Source organism: Columba livia, chromosome 29 (genome assembly GCF_036013475.1).
Source record: "Columba livia isolate bColLiv1 breed racing homer chromosome 29, bColLiv1.pat.W.v2, whole genome shotgun sequence".
Taxonomy (NCBI): Eukaryota; Metazoa; Chordata; class Aves; order Columbiformes; family Columbidae; genus Columba; species Columba livia.
In genome coordinates this window covers 2,092,809-2,104,789 of record NC_088630.1, presented here as the reverse complement: position 1 = coordinate 2,104,789, position 11,981 = coordinate 2,092,809, and the positions used below count along the sequence as shown (strand labels likewise).

General features: G+C 50.1%; 1 protein-coding gene across 4 annotated transcripts in view; it reads right to left on the bottom strand.

The window, feature by feature from the left end:
* Window positions 1-1,577: 1,577 nt before the first annotated feature.
* The window catches only part of DIP2B (disco interacting protein 2 homolog B), a 74,749-nt gene continuing 64,345 nt past the window's right edge, over window positions 1,578-11,981 (bottom strand). For all 4 annotated transcript variants that reach the window (XM_065043636.1, XM_065043637.1, XM_065043639.1 and 1 more), the window contains 8 exons: window positions 11,767-11,935; window positions 10,702-10,872; window positions 9,981-10,042; window positions 9,838-9,895; window positions 9,223-9,297; window positions 7,864-8,041; window positions 7,655-7,778; window positions 1,578-6,646 (listed from right to left, as the gene is read on the bottom strand). In XM_065043636.1, the coding sequence (XP_064899708.1) occupies window positions 6,394-6,646; window positions 7,655-7,778; window positions 7,864-8,041; window positions 9,223-9,297; window positions 9,838-9,895; window positions 9,981-10,042; window positions 10,702-10,872; window positions 11,767-11,935 (1,090 nt within the window). In that variant the 3' untranslated portion in view covers window positions 1,578-6,393. The remainder of the gene's footprint in view (window positions 6,647-7,654; window positions 7,779-7,863; window positions 8,042-9,222; window positions 9,298-9,837; window positions 9,896-9,980; window positions 10,043-10,701; window positions 10,873-11,766; window positions 11,936-11,981) is intronic.

Genomic DNA, 11,981 nt, shown 5'->3' with positions numbered 1-11,981 from the left:
TCCCGCCTTGTCCCGGACAAGATTATATTAAAAACGCTTTTAATTAAACCTTTAGTGTAACTTTTCCCCCCTCCCTATTATTTCATTTGCAGTTTTCAACATTTATTCCAGTTTTACCTCCCCGCGGCCCCCCCAGTTCTGCCCTGTTTTACCAAATGTTTCATCTACGTAAAGTCAAACTAATTAATAATGGGAGATGATTTATTTGCGATGAATCCTGGCTCCATTCCCCGGACAAACCTCGGTTCACACAATTCAAAGCAATTTATTTTTTTAAGGGGTTTTCTCAGTATTACACAAATAATTTGAAAATACAAGAGATATTTAGTGAAAATGAAACGTTTTCAGAGGATACCACAGTAAAATTTATACAGATCATTTGTAGGAAATAACGTATCTCTGGACACAGACACACAGAAGCTGGGGTTAGATTATAATGTTAAATTATACCTCGGTGGTACTACAAAGAATCGCAGAGTGTCAGGGGTTGGAAGGACCTGGAAAGCTCATGCAGTGCAATCCCCCCATGGAGCAGGAACACCCAGATGAGGTTACACAGGAACCAGGCGGGTTGGAATGTCTGCAGAGAAGGAGACTCCACAACCCCCTGGGCAGCCTGGGCCAGGCTCTGCCACCCTCACCACGAACAAGTTTCTGCTCAGATTTAAGTGGAACCTCCTGTGTTCCAGTTTGCACCCATTGCCCCTTGTCCTGTCACTGGTTGTCACCAGAAGAGCCTGGCTCCATCCTCCTGACACTCCCCCTTTCCATCTTGATCCCCAGGAATGAGTCCCCCCTCAGTGTCCTCTTGTCCAGCTCCAGAGCCCCAGCTCCCTCAGCCTTTCCTCACACGGGAGATGCTCCACTCCCTCCAGCATCTTGGTGGCTGCGCTGGACTCTCTGCAGCAGTTCCCTGTCCTGCTGGAACTGAGGGGCCACAACTGGACACAATATTCCAGGTGTGGTCTCCCCAGGGCAGAGCAGAGGGGCAGGAGAACCTCTCTGACCTACTGACCACCCCCTTCTAACCCACCCCAGGTCCCACTGGCTTCCTGGCCACAAGGACCAGTGCTGGCTCATGGTCACCCTGCTGTCCCCAGCACCCCCAGCTCCCTTTCCCCTACGCTGCTCTCTAACAGCTCATTCCCCAACTTACACTGAACCTGGGGTTGTTCCTGCCCAGATTCAAGACTCTACACTTGCCCTTGTTCTATTTCATTAAATTGTTCCCCGCCCAGCTCTCCAGCCTGTCCAGGTCTCTGATGGCAGCACGGCCTAAACGATATCTTAACATTTATGAATATTTAAAATAAATTAAATATGGTTAGGTCATGCTTAAAAACTCCATCTAGTCTGTGCTCGGTGTGTGAGCTCAGGTCTAACTCTGGTTTCAAGAGCTCAACAGCCCAGAGCTGCAGGTACAAGCTCCATACTTTATATTTCTACACACAAATGGTGTAAAATGTTTGCAAACACCCCTACAATTCCTCCCTTTCACCAGGATAAACACCAAACCGCATTTAGTTCCTTAAAATATAAACGTCAGAGAAACAGCAACTGAAGAACCAAGCGAGCAATCAGGCATCAATATTTATTAACACAAGACAAAGGAAACACAATCGATGAGTTAATGGAACACCGTCCAGCCCGATGTTAAATTGAAAAATGAATATCTAAGCTAATTTTAAATAAATAAAAACTTTATACATAATTACATAATGCTGTAGTCTGAACGTGACGATGGTCGACAGAAATTAAAGAAAAATTGCAGATAGGGCTAAAATTTTACAACCTTGTTTTTAGGACAGTGAGTGTGACACGTCGCAATTGCATTTATTTAAGTCACAAATCGCAGTGCAAATCTTAAAACGACCTGTGCCCACGTATTAAGAAACAGTACGACATACAAACCATTTCAGTTCCAAGTGTTAAGGATTCCTGATGTTTCAGTTTCGCTGCAGCTGTTCGCTTGGAACCCGATGGGCGAGAGCGGGAGAGAACTCGCCTTTTGCAACTGGAGAAGCTGCAAAACTGAACTGGGGGGAGAGGCCGAGTCTGCGGCTCGAGGGCAAAACTGGATGTGGGAAACGCACCCGGGTCTGAACTGGATTTGGGAGCAGCACCCGAGTCCGAACTGGATTTGGGAGCAGCACCCGAGTCTGAACTGGATTTGGGAGCAGCACACAAGTCTGAACTGGATTTGGGAGCAGCACCCAAGTCTGATCTGGATTTGGGAGGAGCACCCAAGTCTGAACTAGATTTGGGAGCAGCACCTGAGTCCGAACTGGATTCGGGAGCAGCACCCAAGTCTAAACTGGATTTGGGAGGAGCACCCAAGTCTGAAGTGGATTTGGGAGCAGCACCTGAGTCCAAACTGGATTTGGGAGCAGCACCCAAGTCTGAAGTGGATTTGGGAGCAGCACCCGAGTCTGAACTGGATTTGGGAGCAGCACCCAAGTCTGAACTGGATTTGGGAGCAGCATCTGAGTCCGAACTGGATTCAGGAGCAGCACCCGAGTCCGAACTGGATTCGGGAGGAGCACCCAAGTCTGAAGTGGATTCGGGAGCAGCACCCGAGTCTAAACTGGATTTGGGAGGAGCACCCGAGTCTAAACTGGATTTGGGAGGAGCACCCAAGTCTGAAGTGGATTTGGGAGCAGCACCCGAGTCCGAACTGGATTTGGGAGCAGCACCCAAGTCCGAACTGGATTTGGGAGCAGCACCCGAGTCTAAACTGGATTCGGGAGCAGCACCCAAGTCCGAACTGGATTTGGGAGCAGCACCCAAGTCCGAACTGGATTCGGGAGCAGCACCCAAGTCCGAACTGGATTCGGGAGCAGCACCCAAGTCTGAACTGGATTCGGGAGCAGCACCCAAGTCTGAACTGGATTTGGGAGGAGCACACGAGTCCGAACTGGATTTGGGAGCAGCACCCGAGTCCAAACTGGATTTGGGAGGAGCACCCGAGTCCAAACTGGATTTGGGAGGAGCACCCGAGTCCGAACTGGATTTGGGAGCAGCACCCAAGTCTGAAGTGGATTTGGGAGCAGCACCTGAGTCCGAACTGGATTTGGGAGCAGCACCCAAGTCCAAACTGGATTCGGGAGCAGCACCCGAGTCTAAACTGGATTTGGGAGCAGCACCCAAGTCTGAACTGGATTCAGGAGCAGCATCCGACTCCGAACCCCAACACGCGCCATCCGTGGCAATTTTCTGGGGTTTATCCCAGTTTGCAAACAAGAAACCGTCCTAAAGCAAAACGGTCCCTGCCCGCGACACCACGTCACCGTCCAGCAGGGCGGAGGCACAAACTGCCCCCAATTTCCAAGGAGAAAAATACATTTGAGTGCGTGGTGCTGTGCGGTTCGTTACCTCGTTGGGGGATTTTGTGTCATTGACAGAGGAAGGAGGGACATGGCCGGGAAATGGGGTGACAATCAGGACCTGCAGACTCGCAGCTCTGCTGTTGCTTCTCTCCGGGGCTGCTCGCGGTGCTGATGAATTAGAACGGGGGCAGCTGCTCCGTGTCACTTACTGACCGTGTCACTTGCTGACCGTGTCACTTACTGACCGTGTCACTTACTGACCGCCAGCAATGGAATGTTATCTCGTCCCATGGGCAGGACCAGTTCTGTGACACGGAGAACGCGACACACCAGAGTAAAGAGCACACGGTAAACTTGGGAGATAAACCCAAACCGCAAGGAATGATCAATACCCGGCCAAAGAATAAACGAGGGGAAAAAACCCCACGGAAGAATCCAATGTCACTCAAAAATGCCATTTCAGAAACCCGCCTCCATCCAACTCACGCATGCATCTGCCAGGAAAAAAAGACAATCCTAGAATTGGACTTAAAATCCACTCCAATGGACAAATAATTCTTTGTCATAACAATTATTTAAAGTCTTGAGTAAGAAAAAGGTCAAGACCATCAGAATCTTTTCCGAAATGGGCACAATGAAGCTGCACTTTGCGTGCAAGAAAACCCAAACTAAAGTGACGTGCAACGAGGGATCACAAGACTCTGCTGGCGGAGATGGGAGAATTCTGCGGGCTTTCCACCCAAAATAAGTTGTGGTACCAGCTGCACAGCGGCAGTCACAGCTCCCCGCGGCCAGTGTGTTAAAACTAAAGATATTACAGACTTCAGGACACATATTAATAAAGCAGATGGTGTTTGGGCTGTGGCCAGAACAACCCCCTGCGGTCGCACCCACGGTGGCTGCGGCAGGGACAGAACGTGCCCCTCTAATTGAAGAATTTGCAGAGAGCCCTTAAATCCAGACTTGCCATAAGAACCCCCAGTTTCTCCATCTATTCCCAAATTCTTCCAAAATATCGTTCACAAGTTTTTTCCTGTTTTTCAGCAAAATAAACTAACAGAAGGCGGGAGGATTGCAAGGACAAACCAGGGATGGATACACCAGGTTCTGCTCCACGGGGGCTCCGCAGTTCAGCTCACGAACCTTTACAAAGTGCCTACAAACTATATGAGGTAACGTGGAGCGTTTTAACTCAAACCTGTTGCGGCGTCTGGTCTCGGCTCTTGTTGCTTCCAAAACATTTTCTTAGCATCCATAGGAATTTAATTGTTCTTAAAAAGTGTGTGGGTGAAATACAGGTAATCGGGAGTCAGAGCTTATTTTGAAGGCGGGTTATTCATTTTCACAGGTATTTATCGATGTGCTTACCAGAACTGCTCTGTCTCATTTTTTGCGCTTCCTCCTACAAAAGAAAAGTTTCATTCCACGTAAAGCCCAGAATGATCTAATTCTTTGTCCTGAATGCAACCTGGGCTGTTGCCGCCCAGTTTAAAGCCCAATTACACCATTTCTTGCTCTACCGAGGGGGAATTTGGTCGTTATTCCAAACAGTGAATGTAACCGGGTGTCCATCCAAAGGGTTTTGTTTTGCCTTCAAGGCCCAGGTGGGACAGAGCTCAGGGTCAGGTTAGGGTCGGGGTCGGGGTTGGGGTCAGGTCAGGGTCAGGGTCAGGGTTAAGGTCAGGGTTGGGGTTAGGGTCAGGTTAGGGTCAGGGTCGGGGTTAAGGTCAGGGTTAGGGTCAGATTAGGGTCACGGTCGGGGTTAGGGTCAGGTCAGGGTCAGGGTCGGGGTTAGGGTCAGGTTAGGGTCAGGGTTAGGGTCAGGGTCGGGGTTAAGGTCAGGGTCGGGGTTAAGGTCAGGTTAGGGTCAGGGTCGGGGTTAAGGTCAGGGTTAGGGTCAGGGTTGGGGTTAAGGTCAGGGTTAGGGTCAGGGTTGGGGTTAAGGTCAGGGTCGGGGTTAAGGTCAGGGTCGGGGTTAAGGTCAGGGTCGGGGTTAAGGTCAGGTTAGGGTCAGGGTCAGGGTTAAGGTCAGGGTTAGGGTCAGGGTCGGCGTTAAGGTCAGGGTTAGGGTCGGGGTTAGGGTCAGGGTCAGGGTCGGGGTCAGGTTAGGGTTAGGGTCAGGGTTAGGATTAGGGTTAGGGTCAGGATTAAGGTCAGGGTTAGAGTTAGGGTTAGGCTGTCGCTGCCGCTCAGCTCAGTATTTTGGACTCACACTGCGATTTCTACCCAATTCCGTGGTAACGTTTCAATTCCGCATGTTTTAGAAATGAAAAAGCAGAGGTTGCTACGCGCTGCGACACGTTTGTGACCGCGAGAAAAGATGACATACGGAAATAAGAAACCTGGTGGAAGATGCGTGTATCTCACGTTAGTTTTTCTAACCAAACGTAATTAGGCTCAGGACCACAAAAGTTACTTAAAGTCCTTAAAAATTTCTACCTTCAGCTGTCATCGTTATCCAAGTTAATCTTCTATCTAAGTGAATTATGTATAATAATATTTACATATTTAAAATATAGGCAAAATTCTTTTTAAATTCAAGAAATATCTATATGAATAAGTAACTCTTAGATTCCGTAAGTTATTGATTTGGTCATGGTACAGTTTTAAATAAGCCGTGTGATCCCGTGGAATGAACAGCTGCAAAGTACATTAGATAGCAGGGAACTGCAGAACTCTGATGACCCTTTTCTTAATAGTTTATTATCTTACCTAAATAAACCCTCCCCTTATAGAATCCTAAACCAGGATTAGATAAAAATACAAATATGTACAACAGATGAAAAAAGTAACACTACTGTAAAGGCCTTAGGAGTTTTGTAGCTCACACACTTGTCAACTTTGCGTTTTCTATAAAGCTAATATTTCAGTAAACTGTTACCAATGTTTGCCATTGTCTACCACATTTCCTCGTGTCCGTCGGTAGTTAACGAGATCTTAACACCACAGGGTGAGATGAAGGGAATGTGGCAGCGAGCTCAAGTATTAGTATTCACCAGCTTGGTTTCTACAGCCGCCCCGGGGCGCTCGGTGGTCCCGCAGCTCCCCCTGTGGCTCCCCACGGACGTTACATGTTGTAGGCGACGTAGATGGGGTCCAACTGATCGGCCAGGAAACTGTCGCGCAGGTGCATGCGCTGCTTCTCCCCCCTGGAGTTGATGGGGATGACGCCGGGATCCACCACCACCACCACCCCCACGATCAGGTAGTGCTCCTCCAGCACCACGTTGGTCACCAGCGGAACCAGGTCCAGCGCCTCCTGCTCGCAGCCGCACAGCTCCACCACCACCACCAGCAGGTTGGTCCAGGTGAACACGGCGCTGGGAAACGGGAAATCAGGAGGGAAAAATGGGGGGAAGGAAAAAACAGGGGGAGAAACAATAAGGGGAAGGGAAGTGGGAAGAGAGAGGAAGAGGGGGAGAGGAAGAGGGGGAGAGGAAGAGGGGGAGAGGAAGAGGGGGAGAGGAAGAGGGGGAGAGGAAGAGGGCGAGAGGAAGAGGGCGAGAGGAAGAGGGCGAGAGGAAGGGGAGAAAAGAACAAAAAGGAAGAGGGGGGAAAGAAGGGAGAAGGAGGGGAGAAAGGGGGGAGAAATGGGGGGGAAAGGGAGGGAAGGGGGAGGAAGGGGGGAAAAGAAAGGGGGAAGGAAAGAGGGGGGGGAAGGAAAGAGGGGGGGGAAGGAAAGAGGGGGGGGAAGGAAAGAGGGGGGGGAAGGAAAGAGGGGGGGGAAGGAAAGAGGGGGGGGAAGGAAAGAGGGGGGGGAAGGAAAGAGGGGGGGGAAGGAAAGAGGGGGGGGAAGGAAAGAGGGGGGGGAAGGAAAGAGGGGGGGGAAGGAAAGAGGGGGGGAAGGAAAGAGGGGGAAGGAAAGAGAAAGTGTGGGGGGAAGAAAGCGGAGGAAAAGAACCCAACAAACAAAAGCAGCAAACAGAAGCCCTGGTTATTTTTGCAGACACACAGCTGCCAAGTTTACAATTCTTTCCCCCGGCCTTGGGCTGCGTCTCCGCGTCACCCAGCCCCCAGCCCCGTCCTGACGCGTCGCTGTCAGCTCAAACACACCCCGGTACTGCCGGCGGGACGTACAACTCAGCGCAGCCTCCCCTGCCTCAAACCGAAACGGTTCTTTACACCACAGAGCAGGAAATCATCGCTTCTATTTTGAATTATGGCTCGTGAGAAAACACTGAGTCAGTCAGCCCGGTATTATTCCCATCTACAGATGGGAAACAAGGTGCGTGACTTGCTGATGGTAACACAAGAAACTATCTGAATTTGCCTTATATTCTCTGTGAAACCCTAAGCTGCGACGTTTTGGCTACGTCGGGTTGTTTTACCATTCGGCGATGCTCCTGTGCGTCCGCGACACGGACGTCTCGATGTCGATGGGGTGGTAGCGCAGGCCCCTCAGCTCCAGGGTTTCATCCAGGGCTCCCACAACGTACAGCGCGTCGTGGCGCTCTGCGGAGGAGAGATGGGAAACGGGCTGGGAAACGCCACCCAAGAAAGGGAATTTAGGTGAAATAAAGACTAATTTCTGCGGTACCTCCGCTGGCGGCCGTGAGCTCCGTCCGCCGGACAAAGCCGAGGTACCCGGTCCGAGCCCAGAGCGTCTGCGCCGCGTCGCCGAAGCTCAGCCGCGTGTTGAAATGATCGGCCTGGAGGGTTTCGTTGTCGTAGATGGTGTAGTAGCCGCTGGCCGTGTGCGGACTGTTCACCCAGATCTGGACAGAAGGGAAAAACCGTCAGAGGAAAGGGGGAGGAAAGGGGGGAGGAAAGGAGAGGAGGAAAGGAAAGGAGGAAAGGAAAGGAGGAAAGGAAAGGAGGAAAGGAAAGGAGGAAAGGAGAGGAGGGAAAGGAGAGGAGGGAAAGGAGAGGAGGGAAAGGAGAGGAGGGAAAGGAGGGGGGAGGAAGGGAGGAGGAAGGGAGGAGGAAGGAAGGGAGGAGGAAGGAAGGGAGGAGGAAGGAAGGGAGGAGGAAGGAAGGGAGGAGGAAGGAAGGGAGGAGGAAGGAAGGGAGGAGGAAGGAAGGGAGGAGGAAGGAAGGGAGGAGGAAGGAAGGAGGAGGAAGGAAGGAGGAGGAGGAAGGAAGGAGGAGGAGGAAGGAAGGAGGAGGAGGAAGGAAGGAGGAGGAGGAAGGAAGGAGGAGGAGGAAGGAAGGAGGAGGAGGAAGGAAGGAGGAGGAGGAAGGAAGGAGGAGGAGGAAGGAAGGAGGAGGAGGAAGGAAGGAGGAGGAGGAAGGAAGGAGGAGGAGGAAGGAAGGAGGAGGAAGAAGGAAGGAGGAGGAAGAGGAAGGGAGGAGGAAGAGGAAGGGAGGAGGAAGAGGAAGGGAGGAGGAAGGGAGGAGGAGGAGGAAAGGAGGAGGAGGAGGAAGGGAAGAGGAGGAAAGAGGGAGAACGCTACAAAACCAGTGTCTGTTGAGAGTTAAAATGAAGCAGATGACGAAGTGCAACAAGAAGCTTCTGTCTCTATCTAAGATTTTCCAGATCCAAAAATGTTTTGCGTTTAGCTCAAACCTCCAAATACCCTGTGGAATCTTAAAAACGCGTTGTGCAGATCTGCCCTCCTGATAGCTGTAAGCTGAGGATTAACCCAGTAACCAACTGAGGATTTTATAACATGTGAGGTGCAACAATTGATCATCTGTCAACACAGATCAAACATACCGGTGTGCAAGCAAGATAATGTAAATTAGATTATTTGGAAGCCAGTTATGCAAGACTGAGAGCGGAATAAGCCTTCCTTGCTGTTTGGCTTTTTCTTTACACTTGATGGTAAAGTAACACACCCAAAATGTGAGCGCTCCAGCAATAATTCAGCTCAAGAAGGCCTGTGAGTGTCACCTAATTGAACAATAAGAATACAGCACAAGCAGAAGCTGCTCGAAGAGCGGAATCTGCGCTTACCTCCCCGAGATGAGAATCTCCAAGAGGCCCTTTGGTCTCGGGATTAACAATGACCACCTTGACTCCAGGTAGGATCTAAAGATCACAAGAAATACGTAATCCATGTATGAATTATCTTGACATACAACCGAAATGCAAAGGCTGTTCATTTACCTATGGAAAAGCAGGATTTCAGCTGGAGGAAGGACAAGCGGGTGTAAAACACACCAGCCCATGTACCCTGAAGCACACTCGCTGTATTTCACAACTCGAGAGCCACAGCGGCGAGGGATTCTAAGCCTGTCAGTGTTGTTAGGCCTTCATTATGCAGAATTCAATGTTAAAAACTACTATGGAACACCTTTTTGTTAATCCGTTTAAAGAAGGGAATAAGAGCTCCCGTAAATCTCAAACACATGCCGATTTCAAGCATACGAGAGCCAACACTTTTGCGACGGTTCATTTACCGTCAACAGAACTAGTTCTCCCAATCGCTTCAGCAAAACGTGCTCTTAAATCAACAGGAGGAACGGTGTAACCGATTGTCACCTCTTCTTACGCCACACGGCTACACATGTGCAGCGGAAGGGGTGTAAAAAGCGCTGTGTCGCATCCCCGCGTCGTAACGTGAATTACCTTCCCCGATTCGGAAAGCAGAAGGCTTTGCGGAGCTCCTCTTTCCACCAGCCGCACTCTGGAAGTAAAGAAAACACCGTCAGGGTAAAGGAAAAAGAGCTGAAATCTACTGAGGTGTGAGAGTGATAATAAACTCACTGTACCTGTCATGTCTCAAGGACTTCAGATCGACGTAGACCGTGGTGGGGTCAGGCCCAGACGTTCCCTGAAGAGTTAACATGAGAAAACAAACCCAAACCTTAACGTACCTACAGAAGCCGGGGTAACTTCTGCCCGAGCTCATGAACATTTCCAGGGGTTTCTTACTGGCAATAAATTCCTGTTCCAATTTCCTTAGCATTCACGCTAAGGGCTATTTTCTTAGTGTGGGGGGTTTGTGGGGCGCGGGGAATGCTGAGCGCTCTGAGCCACCAGCCCTGGAGCAACCGGTTACTGTATATACAGAAATAAACTGTTCTCTAATAGCACATTCCAGTTGTTTCGAGCATCTGTGATACAATCTGGCAGTTGAAAACAAGAGACAGTGGACAGAGAGAGTGGTCAGGATTGGAATGGCTGCCCAGGGAGGTGCTGGACTTGCCGTCCTGGAGGTTTTTAAACTGAGATTGGACATGGCACTTAGTGCCATGATCTAGTCAATGGACTGGAGTTGGACCAAGGGTTGGACTGGATGGTCTCTGAGGGCTTTTCCAACCCAGTCCATTCTGTGATTCTGTGAAGAGAAGCTGCTTCAATCTTGTGCCAGCTGTTCCCACAAGGAGACGCCGGGCTGTGCTAACACAGGAGGGAATTTGACCATTCGGAGCAGAAGGGAATCTGGAAATGTGGCGCCAGTGACAGACGCGCTGGAAGGCGCCGGGTTACCTGCAAACAGATGGCGACGTTGACTCTTGAGCCGAAGGTGGTGCTGACGGCGCGGGAGGACAGGCCGATGTCTTTGAAGAGCTTGGAGAAGGAATGAGTGAGGGAAACGCGCGGCCGCTCCTCCGCAACCACCACGCAGGTGCGGACGCAGGACAGGTTGATTCCTCGTGCCTGGAAAAGGCATAAACGAGCACAAAGGACTGTGTTAATTACCTCTGTGCCCTCACAAGCAGTGACGTTTGCTTCTCATCCCAGGAATCCTAAATAAAGCATTTAAGAAATGTAGGACAAACCCTGTTCTTGTATTCAAATGGTTTTCTTTTTTCGGCTATTTGTAATTATGCATCTGACCAGAGCGTAGAAATACTGCTAGAACAAAATACGCATTAACAGCGCTTCTTCCTCTGCTACCCAACATAGCATCGCGTGTTCCCGCAGTGCTTTCCAGCAAAGATGACATCTGTTATTCACTATTTATATAGAGAGAAACCAAACCAAGTGAGAGTAAAGTCATTTAGTGGGATTACAGAGTCCTCAACAAAACTGGGACCAGAATCCATTGTTATTTCTAGACATGGTCACGAATGTGCTGAACGGCGCTGGGCAGCTGCTGCAATCTGTGCGTTCTTCTCTTTTCCTGGTGGTTCAACCCAGAGCTGACACCCCTGTGTCACCAACACAACAACTGACCCTTGCTCCCATAGACGGAGCCCACTGTTTCAGTTGATGTCAGCACACCCCACGCAAGAAGCCACCTCAAATGTTTCCTGTAGGTTTTATCCCTTCCTCTCATCCCCAAGGAGCAAACGGCTCCATTTAGCGCGTGCTCGGAGCCTCCTCCACAGCCCGTCACACAAGCGGCTCCGGAGCGGCGCTGCACCCTCCTCCATTCCCACCCTTTTCACTTCCCAGGGCTGCAAACAGTTTTGTTGTGGCTTTCTGAGCAAGCTGTGGGCTGGAGAGCTGCACACCACGCAAACTGCTGCATTAACAACCGCATCGCTTCGCTCCGCTGCCACCGCTTCCTTCATTTACGGAACACGGCATTCAGTTAACATTTCTTACCTTTAATATTTCAACTTGGTTTCCAAGTCCCTTTGTGCACAGTTCCATGACTGAATAGGAACAGAAAGTGTCCCTTATTTTGTACTGGCTGACAGTAGATAACCAGAGAAAAAGGTTGGATTCCAGCTCCATAGGAGGAATTAAAATTGACTGGTGTCCAGAATACACACTGTGAAGAACATTAAGGAGGAAAACATTTTTGTGTAGCATGTAGT